The sequence below is a fragment of the Sylvia atricapilla genome, chromosome 11, assembly GCF_009819655.1.
Source record: "Sylvia atricapilla isolate bSylAtr1 chromosome 11, bSylAtr1.pri, whole genome shotgun sequence".
Lineage (NCBI taxonomy): Eukaryota > Metazoa > Chordata > Aves > Passeriformes > Sylviidae > Sylvia > Sylvia atricapilla.
This window is the reverse complement of record NC_089150.1, coordinates 8,635,056-8,649,954: the sequence shown is the minus strand read 5'-3', so window position 1 is coordinate 8,649,954 and position 14,899 is coordinate 8,635,056. Positions and strand designations below refer to the sequence as shown.

Genomic DNA, 14,899 nt, shown 5'->3' with positions numbered 1-14,899 from the left:
TGGGATGGGCAACAGCCAGCCATAGTCTCCAGGGCATCACACCAACGAAGCCCAGCTGGAACAGTGCTCTGCCCAAACCTCTGGGCTCTCCCCAGCCCTTCCCCGAGCCCAGCCGTGGGGCGCCAGCCCAGCGACATTCCCAGCACAGCGGTGATGGAACACACAGCGGGCTGTACAGATGTGCAGGGCCCTAAACAGAACAAGATCTCATCTTCCCACCCCGGTCTGCTGCCGGGCAAGCCCAGCCAACCTGAGCCCAAAGCAGCTCTGAAGCCCATGGCTGGGATGCTGCTGGGTGCCCTGAGATGTGCTGCTCACTACAGGGCCAGGCAGGGAGCCAGCCCTGAGCCCCAGGGCACTGCGGGGTCACAGCTGGCCGAGCCATCCCACCGAGGGGTTCTCCCCAGACAGCCCTGCCTGGGCACTGAGCAGGAGGGAAGGAGCTGAAAGACTCATTTCCTGCTCCCATGCTCTGCTCTTAAAGCTCCCAATTAAGTGAAAGTACGTCAAACTGAAGAGCTTTATTCGTTTATCACTTCCCTTCTCCAATGCAGCGTTTCTCTGGACTTACACGTACTAAATGCTATAAAATACTGATGTATACCCAGACATGAGAAGTGATGAAGCTGTTAGTTATATAAAATTAATCAAATTTCCCCCAGAATTGAGTTTTGTATCCTCTTGATTTGGTAACCTTTGGAATGTGCTGCACCTGGATGGGCTCTGCAGGATGAGTGATTGCTGTGCAGGACAGCTAAAAGCAGAGGAAATGGGAAAATAAAGGCCCCTTATGGTACAGAAATACCCATGAGCCACTTCTCTCAATATGCAACAGATAATGAATAAACTACCCTATAGTTTGTATTTATTTTTGTCAACAAAATCTAATCAAAGTTCATTTTTTTAAGCAACTCAATAGTTACATTAAATTAGATTACACAGAAAATTAAATCATAAATCCATGTAACTAGACCCTGACTCTGTCTTGGCTGCTCCAAAACACAACTTTGCTCTCTTTTAATTCTAGGAGGCTGAGCTTCCAAAGTAGTTATGGATTTGATCATTTAATAACATGAAGCAAGTAATTGTGTGGGGAAAAATTTATTATTTAATTAGGCCTTACTGGTAATCAATAGCAATCTATTAATTCATTAATTTGCATATCCCTTGTTTTTATGTGTGTCCACAAATTCTGTTAGCCTTTTTTAAAAAAAAAATTAATGATCTTTCTACCTTCACTATGCTAAAGGAGGTGCCCAAACTGTTTGTATTAGGCAGAGGAAACAACTGAGCAGTGGAAATGCCTCTGCCCTACAGAACTGACTGCAGGACAGGATTTAGTACTGAAAACAAGGATGAGAAATAAAATAACAGGGGCTGTTCTCAACAGGATCCATGCATGATTCTCATTAATGTTTAGGTACTAAATGGGTATGCACTGAGGGGAGTTTATCAAAACTTAATAAATGCTGGCATTTTCCTTCTTTGTGGGGTTTTTTTGGGTTTTTGGGGTTGGTTTTTTTTTTTTTGGTGGTGGTGCGTTTTTTGTTCTTGTTTGATGTTTTTGTTGCTGTTGTTGTTTTTGTTTTGTTTTACTTTATAGCATTATGACTAAACTTCCCCAAGTGATCTGAAAGACATTTAAAGAAAAATTGAAAGTGTTATACTGAATTTGCTTCATAGGTTATTTTCTCAAAATGCTATTTTTCACTCAGAATTATTAGATTTACACATATCAGTAATACCTGTAGGCTTAAATTATAAACTATATGAAATCAAAAGATTACTTACAATTGTAGGATCAAAAATGTTTGTAAAGAAATGGAAAAAGCCTCATTGATTTAGTTCACATGTTTTCACAAGTGAATTGAACCATTTATACCAGAGAAAAATCTCACCCCAGACACCAAGGTTGTGCTACTTACTTCAGGCTCAGACAATCGAAGACAGGTTATAAATTCATATTCTACTGGATCATAATTCTGAATTTAACTCAGGGTGGCCTCACCAAAAGGCACAATTGAACAAATGGCTTTTGTTGAGCGCAGAGATGACTTATTTGCAGGAAAAAAAGGATTCATTAAATGCAGTGTGAACTGATCCACTCTTCAATCTGGGCAAACTGACCACTCCCTAAAGATAACTCCCCCCACCTGAGGTGCTGGAAGGCCAGGTGAGGAAATATCACAGTGAAATCACCTTTTCCATACCTTCTCAATGGAGAATTAATAAAGTTAATTCACAGATCCATTAAAAAAGATAGTGTTACCTCTGGGCATTGTCTTAACTTCTAATAAGAAAAATTATAATTGAAATCAGAGAAATTCAACATTCATGAAATCAGACAGAAGAATTATTAATCATTAGGGATTTTTACATCTTTACAAATAAGATCAAGACAATCATTCAGATGAACACTTTCCATCTAGTCTAGTTTATTTTCTTTCAGCCTCTTACAGAGAGAATTCAGATCACTGATGCCAGGCAGATGACATGAAATGAGGATTTCATGGTAGCAATGAAGGTGGCAACTCACAAAAAGTTGTAAGCAGAAGAGAAAAGAAAATGGTTTGGTTTATCCAAGATAATAATGTAGGAGATTACCAAAGGAAAAACCATTTTTTGTCCTTCCAAAGACCTGGGATCTTTCCAGTCTTCTGCTTTTACCACAGGCCTAGATTTCCCTTGCTCTGAACACTGCTGGGGAGGGCTCTTAGCCCAGAGCTGAGCTGTGCCAACAAACCCAAACCCAGCTGCCCTTCTGGATCCCCCCACACCCTGCACAAACCTCCAGCTCCTGGGACAGCAGATGGAAACAGGAAGGGCCAGGGTAAAACAAGACACAGTGCAAAGGGAAATCTCAGAGTAAGAACAAGGCAGAGTGACCCTGCCCTGCCTCTGAAGGACAAAGCTTTTACCAAACCCAGCCCCTTCACCTGCTCAACAAAACAAGAATAACAACTTAGCCCTTCTTTGAATCACTTTGGCCACAACAGTTTGGTGGTAAAATAAAATCACCAGTCTTTTGCATCTAGCAAGAGATGGAGAACTCATGAGAAGGACTGAGACATCTTAGTCTGACTCCAGAAAAAGGCAGAGTGATGGAAAAGAAAATGTGTTAAACACCTAATGGTTAAAAAAGCAAGTTTCAAGATGAATTTTACTTAGCTGACCAATTATTACAAGTGAATTTACCTCTCTGAAAGTGAACAGTTTATCTCCAAAGTAGGTAACTGTGTTAATACAGGGAATTAAAGTTTTTCCTCACATTTTCTGTCTGTAATCTCAATTAAGGAGACAAACAGTGTAGTTGTTGATAGATTAATTTTGGTTTTCCCCAATTGATGTCAATCGTGGCATCATTACTAAAATACTCAGAGATGCTTTTATTTACAGAACTTGCTTTGCAGAAGTTTCAATGATAATTTTTCTTTCCTTCAAAAGCAAGGGACTGAATGGTGGTTATGTATTGAAAGAAAATCCTGAGCAGCAGCACCTAATTCAGACAGAGAATAATTTATTTTAAAAATCCTAATCCTGTCAAGTTATCCACCAGTCAAACAGGGAATTTCTCTCCAGAAAAAGCCTGGCAGCTGTGCTGAACTGCACACATAGATGTTGATTTCTTTTATGTGATCCAAAGCTGAGAAGAGGCCAAACCTCTCAACCTGATTTTACCAGGTAACTGCCTACATTTACAGAAGAATCAGGCTTTGATTCATGACTATTCCTTTCTCTTTTTAAAGGCACAGCTCCAGGCATTTGGTACATGTGTGTGTGCACAATCTACACTCAGAATTCTGCAAAAGGGAAGGTTTAGGTGTTTCTCCCTGCAGGGAGTGCTGCACCTCCCCTGCCTGGAAAAACAGCACAGAGCAAGCAACAAAGAATTTCTCAGTAGCTGTCCCTGGAACTGCAAACCAGGCAAGCAGAGGGGAGTCCAGGGCTCCAAACCCACCCCTGGCAGAGGTGCTGCCTTGGGGAGGCCCCACAAGTGCAGGGTTTTACCCCAGCCCTGCACACAAGGGAAAGGTCCATGTAAAATGTGAGCACACGAGATGAGGAGGGGTCGTCTGATAAAGCTCCATGAGACTGGATCTTAAGGGCATATTTCAAATTCTTTCAAAGGACAGCTTAGCTTTAGGGAGTGAGCAGAAACCCAGATATAAGTGCTCTTGCAAGCAGCTTTCAGGAGAGATGGGGCAAATGAGGCTTGAGAGAAGGGTTTTGCTGTTTTGCAGGAAGCTCTTGGCTTGTCCAACAAGAAACATACCACAGTATCCTGAATTATTGGCTCTTTTTTTTTTAAACAGCAAAAATATTACCTACTGTTCACCCTGTCATCCTGTCTGGAGCTTGCTGAGCAAGTTTTATTCTATTATTTTAACCTTAGTTTTCCATTTCTAAATCACTTCAAGCAGAGACTTCTCTTTCTAAGAAAGAAAGTCCTGCATGGGCTAACGTGGTGCTGCCAGAACAGCATAAAATGGACTAGGTCAGATACCCCTGAGTTGCAGAAGTGCTTTCCACAGATTACAGGGCAGTGTAACCACTTTCATGTGACACAAGAGCACAGGGCTAGGAAAGGCCTCCATTCCCTTGACATTACATGCAAAAAATATTACAACACTCTTTGTTAGTTGGCATTTTTAAGAAGCAAATTCCTCCAATCTGTGCAGGCTCTCTGGGGATCTGCAGGGACAGCTTTAACTACACACTTCTTTCATTTTCAGAAGAGGAGGTGACTTCCAAGGGAAAAAAAAAAAATACGGAGCCAACATTTCCTTTGTTATTGCACTGATAAGGCAGCCGGGGCTGTAGTAGGGTTGCCTTTGTCTGGCCAAAACTGGGTCATTACCACAGCAAAGAACCGTGGTCCTGCCCTGTCACAGCATCCAAAGTTTAGCACAGATCAGTCGACTGAAAACGCCCTTGGGCAAGAACAGCCAATAAACCCAGCCATGAAGCAGTTTAGGAGTGGGTTAATGCCTGTTTGGGAAGGCAGCACTGGCACGGAGCAGGGAAGTCTGTGTTGCACATGACCTTTTGACATCCCTGCTAATCCCTGGTCAGCATAGGAGAAAATTTCTGTGGATCTTGGGAAAAACGGTACCTGGTAGCTAAGAATGCAAAGACAAACGTGCCAAATCACATGAGATCAGAGCGCAGACACAGCAAGTTTCATTTTAAAGCATTATATTAATTTTTAGAAAGATTCTGTCAGAAACCTATTTAACTGAAATCTAGCTTTGCAACACTTTCTTAATAAACAATTTTCACCTTCTACAAAACACAGAAAAGCATCAAGTTACGCATCTGAATTAAATGGGAATACTTTTACACATTTCTTGGTGAGTTACATTTTAGTTGAAAACAATGTTTTGTAACAAAATAAAAAAAAAAAAAAGAAACAAAACAAATCATTCCATTTTAGATGAAGAGTTTTACAAGATACAAGACTGACAAAGAGAAGAAGTATTATGGTTGAGATGGAGCTTGGAAAGGAATTCATACACTAACCACACAAAAATTAATCAGACAGCCCTGACTGTGCTATTAATGATTTTAGACCTCATGCATGGGATTTCAAAAGGTTTTACATTTCAAGTACAATACAGTATTTGTAGGACCTGTACTCAAGAGTGGCATTTGATTGATTGCACATACTCTGAGACAGAGAATGCTTTAAATGCTAAACATATTGCTGTAACGTGGGAACAAAGAAGTGAAAGATACTTTCTAATTAAAACAGAGGATTTCTGATCCTAATCTCAGTCATTGTGGGGCAAATAAAGAGCAGCATGTCATGGATTTCTCAACAGCCCTCCCTATACTGATTTTTTTTGGTCAAAACTTGTCAATTCAATAAAACAGCATTTCCAAAGGAGGTTTTGTTTTCACAAAAAAAAAAAAAAAAAAAAAAAAAAAAAAAAAAAAAAAAAAAAAAAAAAAAAAAAAAAAAAATTGTTGTCAAATACTCTGCTATATTTTCAGAGGAAAAATTTTCTACCTTTTCCCTAGAAAAGGTATTTCCCTAGAAATACTTTTTCATTCTGAAATGTAACTCTGTGCATTGAAGAAAAAAAAAAAGAGACTGATTTGTTCAAGATTCTTCTGTCACAAAAACTGTAAATATCAGAACATATACCAGGAAAAAAAAAAAAACACAAAACAAAAAAAACCCCAAAAAAACCCAAGAAAATAAAAAAAGAATATTTAAAAACCTTTTGTTAAAGCAAGAGCAGGATGCCCTGGAGCTGCCGAGGGGCAGAGTGTGGCAGTGTTTAACCCTTCCCTGGAGGGGTCAGGTATTTAGTGAGGTCACCAAAGGCTCAGCTCCACGTGGAGCAGCTGTTCCAGGGGCTCCCTGGGCTCTGCTGACACACGATGTGGCTGCTGGGGCTGGGACAGGCACAGCCACACTCCCAGGGACACTCCTGGGGCTGCTCATCCCTTCCTGCCCCACAGCTGCCTCCCACCCATCAAATTCTGGGAGAGGAGAGCCCCAGCAGCAGCTCTGGGGCTCAACAGGAACGTGCCAGGATGGAGCTGGATGTGGCCAGCAGAGCTGCAGGACTTTTAATATCTGCACGCCAAGGCAATTTAAACAAGCATTTGAACCCACTTACTTGCTTATTATAGTTTAATTTAGACAGTGTCAATATCTGTGAGTAGCTCTGGGGATATTTTTGGAATTAAACTACCTAAAGAGAACATTCATCTAAGAAATCCATATGGCAGGAAAGAGGGGTAGAGCTGCTAGCATGGAATAGTAAAATCTTCCTTTTCATCACCATTCTTCAACTTAAATCTCTGGAAATTTCATTTATTACCATCATTGATACTTGCCTAATTTTAACCCTGTTTTGTTTGTTTGGTTTTGCTTTTTATATTTATAGTCCATACAGAGTATTCTGTGTTTGTACAGGGACAGAAGATTATATTGCTTTACGAGTCAGAGGTACAGTGTTCCATGACATTCACTACTGGAAATTCAAAATAATCTAGATTCAGAACTATCATAATTCATTGCTAAAGAGAATCTTTCATAAATTTCAGTCCCCATCCCTTCAGGGAACTTCACAACCCAGTATTTCTAGATCAGACTTCATTATCCAGGTCATCATTTCAATTTATCAGTGCCTTGAGGCCTTTGGTGTTCACAGTTAGGATGGTGTTATGTCCATCAATCACTAGGCTGTTTCCACAATCTCACTTTTCTTTCATCTTCTTCAGTCTTCAAAACAATCTCTGTAACTTTCCCTGGGTGTATACTGGGCACAGGCACCTCTTACTTCTGTCCGCTTTTACCATGTTTGAACAGGAGCTGATCTGTACAAATTATGGGGGGCCAAAAGAATTCTTTTCATTCTGGGTCCTGTATATACATTACAATTTGTTTTAGGGAAGGGTTTACAGATTTACCAGTGCCTCTTAAATCTATAAGCCTATAAACAAACAAAATAGCAACTGGCTTTTTCTGGAAAGCTTTTTGTTCAGTCAAAAACTAAATGTTACATGTTATGAACAGAAGTAAGGACCTGACAAAGCAAAGACTCATTAGGACTTATTTTGTACCACAGGAAACACAGATCTGGCCAAAGAACTGAAAGGAGATTTGGACCAACACAAGGCAGATTTTTGAAGAGTCCTGAAGAAAGGGGCAGGAATTATTATTTAGAGTGAGTAGAAACCATAGAGCTGGCAAAAGCCTTTTAAGGGAGCGGGGAGAAAGTATCTGGATGATCCTGCTGCTTCTCTGTCTCTGTAAGGGGCAGTATAATCCTGGCTTTGAAAGTATACATCACTAACCCCAAACCACCCCAAACTAAATATAGAACTGAAATAGAAAGAAAATTCTGAGCTGAAAGCAGACGTAGCAGCCCTGAGACTACTGAATTTGCTGTACCAATTACCTGCCCACAATATTACACAGTCTCCAACCAAATACTATTAGTGTGGATCTCAGAGCAATTCAAAGACACTGCTGCACTTCCTCAAATCATTTTTGGACGTCTCACAAGCGTCCAAGAGAATTATCATTCTTAAGGGTAAAGCACAGGAGATGATCTGTTCACATGTTTCAGTACAATCTGGTTTTCAAAAATGGGTTTCTTCCACGTCTTTTTGTACCTGGATTTTAGATTCATTTAAAGGTTAAGAAAAATCTTTGCATTTCTCAAACATCAGCTTTTTTTTTTTGTTTTGTTTTGTTTTAAGAGAGCAAAAGAGGGTTTCTGGTACTGCACTAAACCAGGACTCACATCTGTTGGTGTGCAGGGAAAGAAGGCTGAGGCATCAAAAGGATTGCAGTTAGTGAATTTAATCCTTCCGATGCAATTAGTGTGCAATGTGATCTGATTAAATTGAAAGACTTGAACCTCAAGCCCAGTACTTTGGGTCAAGACATAAATAGAGAAAGTGGATGAAAGAAAAGTCTCCTGTGGGCTTAAACAAGTCCTGGCCTCCACAGCTCAGGTTCAGATTTCTGAGGAATGCAAGCCAGGTGGATTGATTTAAAACAGCATTAAAAAACATCTGGAAAAGAAAAATATGTACATCAAAAATAATCATGAGACAATCTTCTCAGTGTAAAATAACTAGTGGAATGTGTGACATATAAAATAAGTTTCTGCACACACACCCACACTGCCACCATCAGCTTTGCTTTCTCATTTATTTAGGGTAACCTGTAATTGGCCAACAGGCCCTTTTTCATGGATAACAGAGGAGGTACTGAGCTGCTGGAGACTTCGACACTGCTGCAGAATAGAGGATGTGTTCATACGTGTTTGTGCAATGGACACTTGCTGTGCAATATTATCTTGTCTCCACAGATAAATTAGTTGCCTCGTGCTCCTGCCGGCTTGATTTGTTTAGCCTTTACAGAGTACAGAATCCATGGAGTTTCTTGTGATTGAATCTCACGTAAAAGGTAAACCTGAGAGCTTATTCTACACTAAGCTATACATCCACCCAGGCAGCCAGAGCATTTGCTGACTTGATGATGAAAAGAAGGCTATAAAACATACTAGGGAAATCTCGAAATGTCGCTCACTTGACATAGCAATAAGAGCCCTGCATTAAGATGCAGAGCTGATTTCCCTGATCCATGAAATTGCCTGGATATTTAAGGCATTCTCAAACAGAACCAGCACGAAACTCAGCCTCCGTTCCTGGCACAAGGACACCATGGGCTTTGTGTTCTCCAATAAAAAGAGAGCTCAAAATTGCAGAGATTAATAGTCTTTAAGGGAGGACCTAAACACAATTTCCTTCCTTTCTCAAATAATAAGTATTCAAAACCTCTTGAATGCTAAATGATGGTTTTGCTTGCTGACACACTGTTCAGGTGCCAGAGATGCTCAAGTCCTTTGTTGTGAGTGGTTCAAGAACCTCTCACAATAAAACAGTGTCAATTCTGTGACCATCTTTGGACAAGGACATTTGTTTCTCTCATAAATAGGTGGCAGGGCTGGAATAGGTACAATAGCTGGAATGCTGTGGAAAATATTATGAAGCAATATATTAAATTATTGCACAGTCTGAATCTTGGGACATGGTTCAGAATCCCTCACCATGTGTATATTTTCAGCTGCTAAAAGGTGAATATATACTTACCAAATATATCTATCTACATATCTACACCATCCATACTTAAAAATACCAAATTATGAACTTAAGGTCAGGTATAATCACTTCCAAAGTCCCGTCCAGTAAAAACACAGGAAAGGGGCAATTTGAAAGGTCCATAAGCTTCCCTAGAACTGACCTGTAGACTCTGCTACCTTGGATGCAAAGGAGGGACAGAGTACTGCAATAATGAAACTACAATTAAATCATGAACAGCTTCCCATCAGGTAACTAGAAAGGCCTTAACACAAAATGCTCACACCAGCAGCTTTCACACCACCAAAAGGGACATGTGACACAGGCAGACAATCTTATCACTGATTTCTAGCCAAAATCACATGGGAAGGGTCATCTCCTTTCAATATGTTGCATATATTTCACATATAATTTTCAGCATCTCCATTGCAAAGAAAGACCTGAGACTCATATTCAGGTTCAAGATTTTTCTTGTATATGGATTACCATTTCTTCTTGTGGACAAAGAAGGAGAATTCCTTAATCTTTTTCAGACTAAATTTCTCAGTTTTTGTCTTCAGCTAGGCTGATAGTTCTTCCCATTTTGTAGTAAAATTTGGCTCTGAGCAATTGAAAAATCAATACTCTTCTGCTTCCTGTATTTCTGTTCTCCATAGCACATACAGTAGCCTATATTTACACAGGTATACAGAATTATACAAAATACAAAGGGAAAGGACTCTTGAAACCAGCTGGTATGTGACCCCATTCAAAGCAAAATCAGCTACACCTAATTAGCTCCTGAGATACGCTTGCCTACCCTACTTAAACAGTCTTCACAAACTCCCTAGGATATTTATTGTGATGTTTTGCTATTTTTACTTTTAGAATGTTTTTATAATGTTTGGTCTGTTCCAGAAATTTTAATTAAAAGCTCCCTCAGAGGAGACTGGATTATTGTGGATTCTCATACATGAAAAAAAACCCAACCCAAACCCAAATAAATCCACATCCAGAAGCACGATACATTGAATTTGAGGTTCATAAATTATTTGTAGGTCACATTGGTGTTTCTTCAAACTTTGCGATTCGGAACAGTTTAAATGAAACCAGCTATTTCTGTATCCACCCTATTGTTCACTTAAAAGAAGATCCTGATCACAGTAATTTCTTTCCTGATTGAAGTTTTGAAAGCTCTAAATTCTCTGAAGAAAATAGTTGTTGGCATTTTTGGATGATAAACATCCCAAAGCGATGATGATAAATAACAGTGTTGCCCAATGATGCAGAAAGTAGAGAAATGCAAACCTATAGCCTCTGATTTATGAATACACGCTCATTATTGCAAAGCCTAGAGGTTCAGACTTGTAAGAACGGGTCATTTTCATCTCAGTGTTTATTAAAAGTGTGAGAAGGAGGCATGAAGAGTGGCTGCCATTTTGCACTAAACAATTAATACTCTTTGTTTCCAGTACAAGTACTAAGCAATACAGAACTTCCTGCCTTTTTAAGGCCTACATAAGGATTTGTTACTGTCCACAATCACAGAAAATGGGAATTTTTACTTCTGCCTTTGCTCATTCATATAAATAATTCTTCTCCCATATAACCATTCCTATACACCTTTTCTTTACAGAGAGAAAAACACTTGTCCAAGATATTAAAATAAATACTCAGATTTTCTTCATGATTATAACGAAATTTACTTCAAAAGTATTTAAACTTATTATTCCACCTATCAACAGACACTGCCAGTGAAACCCACCCAGTGCACTCAGAGTCAGGAGTCAAGGAATCTGTTTTGTCACAGTACAGAAATAAATCTCGTTACATTCCTTCATCACATCCTAGGCTTGGTGATATTCTAATTTCTTCTTCTCCCTATTACCTCTCTGTTAAATATTCAAAGCAGGCAGCAGAAGGGAGAAGGAAAAATAAGGTCAATACAGCAAATTGGAAAAAAAGTAAAATGTTCCTATCCACCGTCATTTGGTTGTTACAGTTGTCTTAATCAACTCAAACAGGTTCTCTGAGACATCCAATTTGATTTTACAAAGCACTAACCCATGGCCACATTTGACTTTCCTCTGATTCCAAACATAAAAAATAGCCTTTATCTAATGTGGAGGCATATCATCTAACTACACAAGCAATTGCATTTGCATTACGAGGCAGTGAAACATGGCTGGAGAGGCATCTTGGATGTTATCTGTGTTATTACTCAAGTGGAGAATATAATCATAAATCCTTCTTTTTGCTTCCACCCTCCCACCTTTTTTCTTTTTTTGGAAGTACACTTAAAATCTGGTTTTTAGCTTCACTGGGCCCATTACATTTGAACTCCAGTAACAAGAATGTGATATGAATACGTTGAGAGAAAGCATAGACAAAAGGTATATTTTCATAATGTGGTTCAGTTTAACTGCCTATAATTAGCTACAACTCATTAGGCAATAAACAGAAAAACAAAGAGATCATGAATGGAAGGGCAATATTTTCTCCATAAAACAAACAAGAAACTAAACCAGATGCCTCTTTCATGAGGCTTTCCTTGCATAAATACACCCAGCAGCTTAGAAAAGATATTTTCTTGATTGAAAATTTTTTGTTTAGGAAGAAAACCTGTAAACATTATCTTGTGCCATTTCAATAAAAAGTATTTACTGCTATTGTACACTTGGGATTTTTTGATCTCAAGGATAAAGTAGCAGTACAACAGTGGACAGCAGATGATGAGCTTTGATCTTTTATTAGTTCTTATAATTGTGTCTTAATCTGTATTCTGCATATTAAGCACTCACCTTCACCGTTTGTCCAGCTTCAGGCCCATCCTGTAAGCAAAGGGAAAAGTCTCAGGTTAGAGGAGCTAAAAAGGATCACACAGGAATTCAAAAATCTTCCTCAATAATCACTTACATCAATTACACTGTCTGTTAAATTAGCGTATTTGTCCTGAGGACAATTCAACACTAAGTTTTTGGACAAAGCTCCTTTCCATATCAGGGAAATTATCTCTCATCAAAAAAATAACACTTTATATTTTTCATTCTTTCAGATTATATTTTTCAATTGCTAGCAATAGATTTCTGATCCTTGTGAACATAAAATCACATGTGGAAGTAAGAATTTAATCAAAGTTTGCTTGCTTAAATTCTGATTCTAATGAATGGGCTTAGTCTCCTGGTTTGCTTTGAACAGAGTTCATTTTTGGTATAAAAACACCCAGCACAAACAACTGAAAGGTCAGAATTTATAATGTATTTACATGGCTACAGCTCTCTGCCTGCATATAAATAGCTGTGAGGAGGGAACACCTCTCTCGAGTTTATGCAGTGGGTTATGTGTGGAACAGGGGATGTGGCTGCCTTCTCCAGAGGTCAACCCTGCAAACACTTTGAAGGAAGAATATTTCCTGAAATACTCACACACAAGCACAGCATTTGAGAGCATTTGCTGGCTTTATCCAAGGTCCTGCAGTGATTAATTAAGCACACTTTCCCACTGGTTTCCTTTTTAGATTTTTCAATGGCAGATCTGGAAGACTGCAATGCAGTTATTTGGCTTCTCGTTTTTTATTACTGTTATTTTGCATTTACTGCCCCTTGAAGTTCCAAGGTTCTTTTGTGATTGGACTTGGGGAAAAAGGCTGAAAGCTTGATAAAACAAACCATTAAACCTTTCTTAGCCGACCGGTTTACAAACCTGGATGGAAAAGGTGAGCGAGGTGCCACAGAAATGTTTCTCCACCACATTTCCAACCCTTTGTGCTGTAAGGAACAAATCAGCCACTTCCTCTGGACGCAGGTCACGGACACGCTCCACCGGCCGCAGGGGACACACGAGGACATCTGAAGGTGGCAGTGTCAAGGCACAAACACAAATCTGAGTCGTCTCAATCCCCAGCCTGTTCCCTGGTTCTGATCACCCTGGAGTCACCTGAGCTCTTCTCCTCTGGTGATGCAGCGAGAGCACCAAAACCATTGGGCTAATTACAGATGCTTTGGTCAGAATTCTTCTCCTCACATCTCTTGGATTTGGGCAGAACAATTAAGGCTCTTGGGCTATACTGAGGCATTTAAGGGAAGGCAAATTTTCCACATTTCTAAATGGAGAAATGCTGGTGTTTATCTCTGTGGAAGTCAGAGAATTTTTCTTTTGTGATTAAAAATGGGGAAAAGCCAAAGAAATTTAAGAAGGCTTTGGGTGTATGGTCTGAGACAGCAGTTTTACAATGCTTTTCCCCATATGTGATACACATTTTTGAAAATCTTGATCTAACACCTCTAATTTTAGGCACCTAAATATGACAAGGTGGCACTATGCTGATCGTAGCAAATCACTTATTTCTACACATTAATTACAATTGACAAGGAATGCTCACCTGTTGTAAATATAATGTGTTTTTAAAAATATATTAAGATAATTAAGACTATTTCCTTTTAAGCACAGTGCTCACAACCCTGTAACTATATACTTTGATTTAATTCTACCTTGGTGACTGTGATTTGAGAGTCAGTGAAATGAAGCTATAAAGTAAATAATGGAAGTACACAGATGCTGCTCACAGTCATCTGATCTGCTGTGTTCACAGTAATTAATAATTGCTATGATTCCTCACTTGAAAGCCAATTATGTAACATTAGGAATATGGTCCAAAATTCTTAGCAGAGCCTCAGTCGTGTAGAGCCAACAAGCAAATACTTGATTCTCATTTCAATTCCCAGCAGACAGGATTCTTTGCTGACTCACAGAATAGAATTTGCAGAATGAAGACCTTAAAGTAACCTTTAACACCACTTGAACTTTCATGACCAAAGGCTATGAAAATTATTTTTTTCCAGTATTAAAACAAGTGTTCAAAGGACTATTTGAAGAAAATTAAGTTCCATGCCATTGTATTACAGTCATCTTTATTTTTACTGCGTGTAGAAGCCTGCAGGTATTCAGGAATATTCTCTATACTCTGGGAAAGGTAACTAGGAGCTGCTCTGCAGTTAACAAGTTCACAAAAAGGTTACATCAACCTGATTGTCAAGAACCACGTGAGACATTTGAAATAAGGGAGATTAATGCATGTGAAAGATCAATTATTTCCATAATCACAGAGACAACACCATGTTGTATATTTACATACACCAAGGTTATATTATTATCATTCTGATAGGAGAGAAAACCAGACATTTTCTTGAAGTAAAGGTGTAGTGGCAGGTTTTGATCATTTTTCACAATCCAGATGAGCACAGACAAGTCTGTAATGGATATTTGCTAAAGTGGGAGCAGAATTGAGCAAGCTCTACCTGTAGCAGCTCCC

The 14,899-nt window shown here is 39.1% G+C and overlaps 1 protein-coding gene across 2 annotated transcripts in view; it reads right to left on the bottom strand.

Annotated features, from left to right (window-relative positions):
• FHIT (fragile histidine triad diadenosine triphosphatase) overlaps window positions 1-14,899 on the bottom strand; it is a 402,269-nt gene that overhangs the window by 128,263 nt on the left and 259,107 nt on the right. For both annotated transcript variants that reach the window (XM_066326516.1, XM_066326517.1), the window contains exons 2-3: window positions 13,291-13,436; window positions 12,390-12,419 (exon numbers count right to left, since the gene is read on the bottom strand). In XM_066326516.1, coding sequence (XP_066182613.1) covers window positions 12,390-12,419; window positions 13,291-13,436 — 176 coding nt within the window. The remainder of the gene's footprint in view (window positions 1-12,389; window positions 12,420-13,290; window positions 13,437-14,899) is intronic.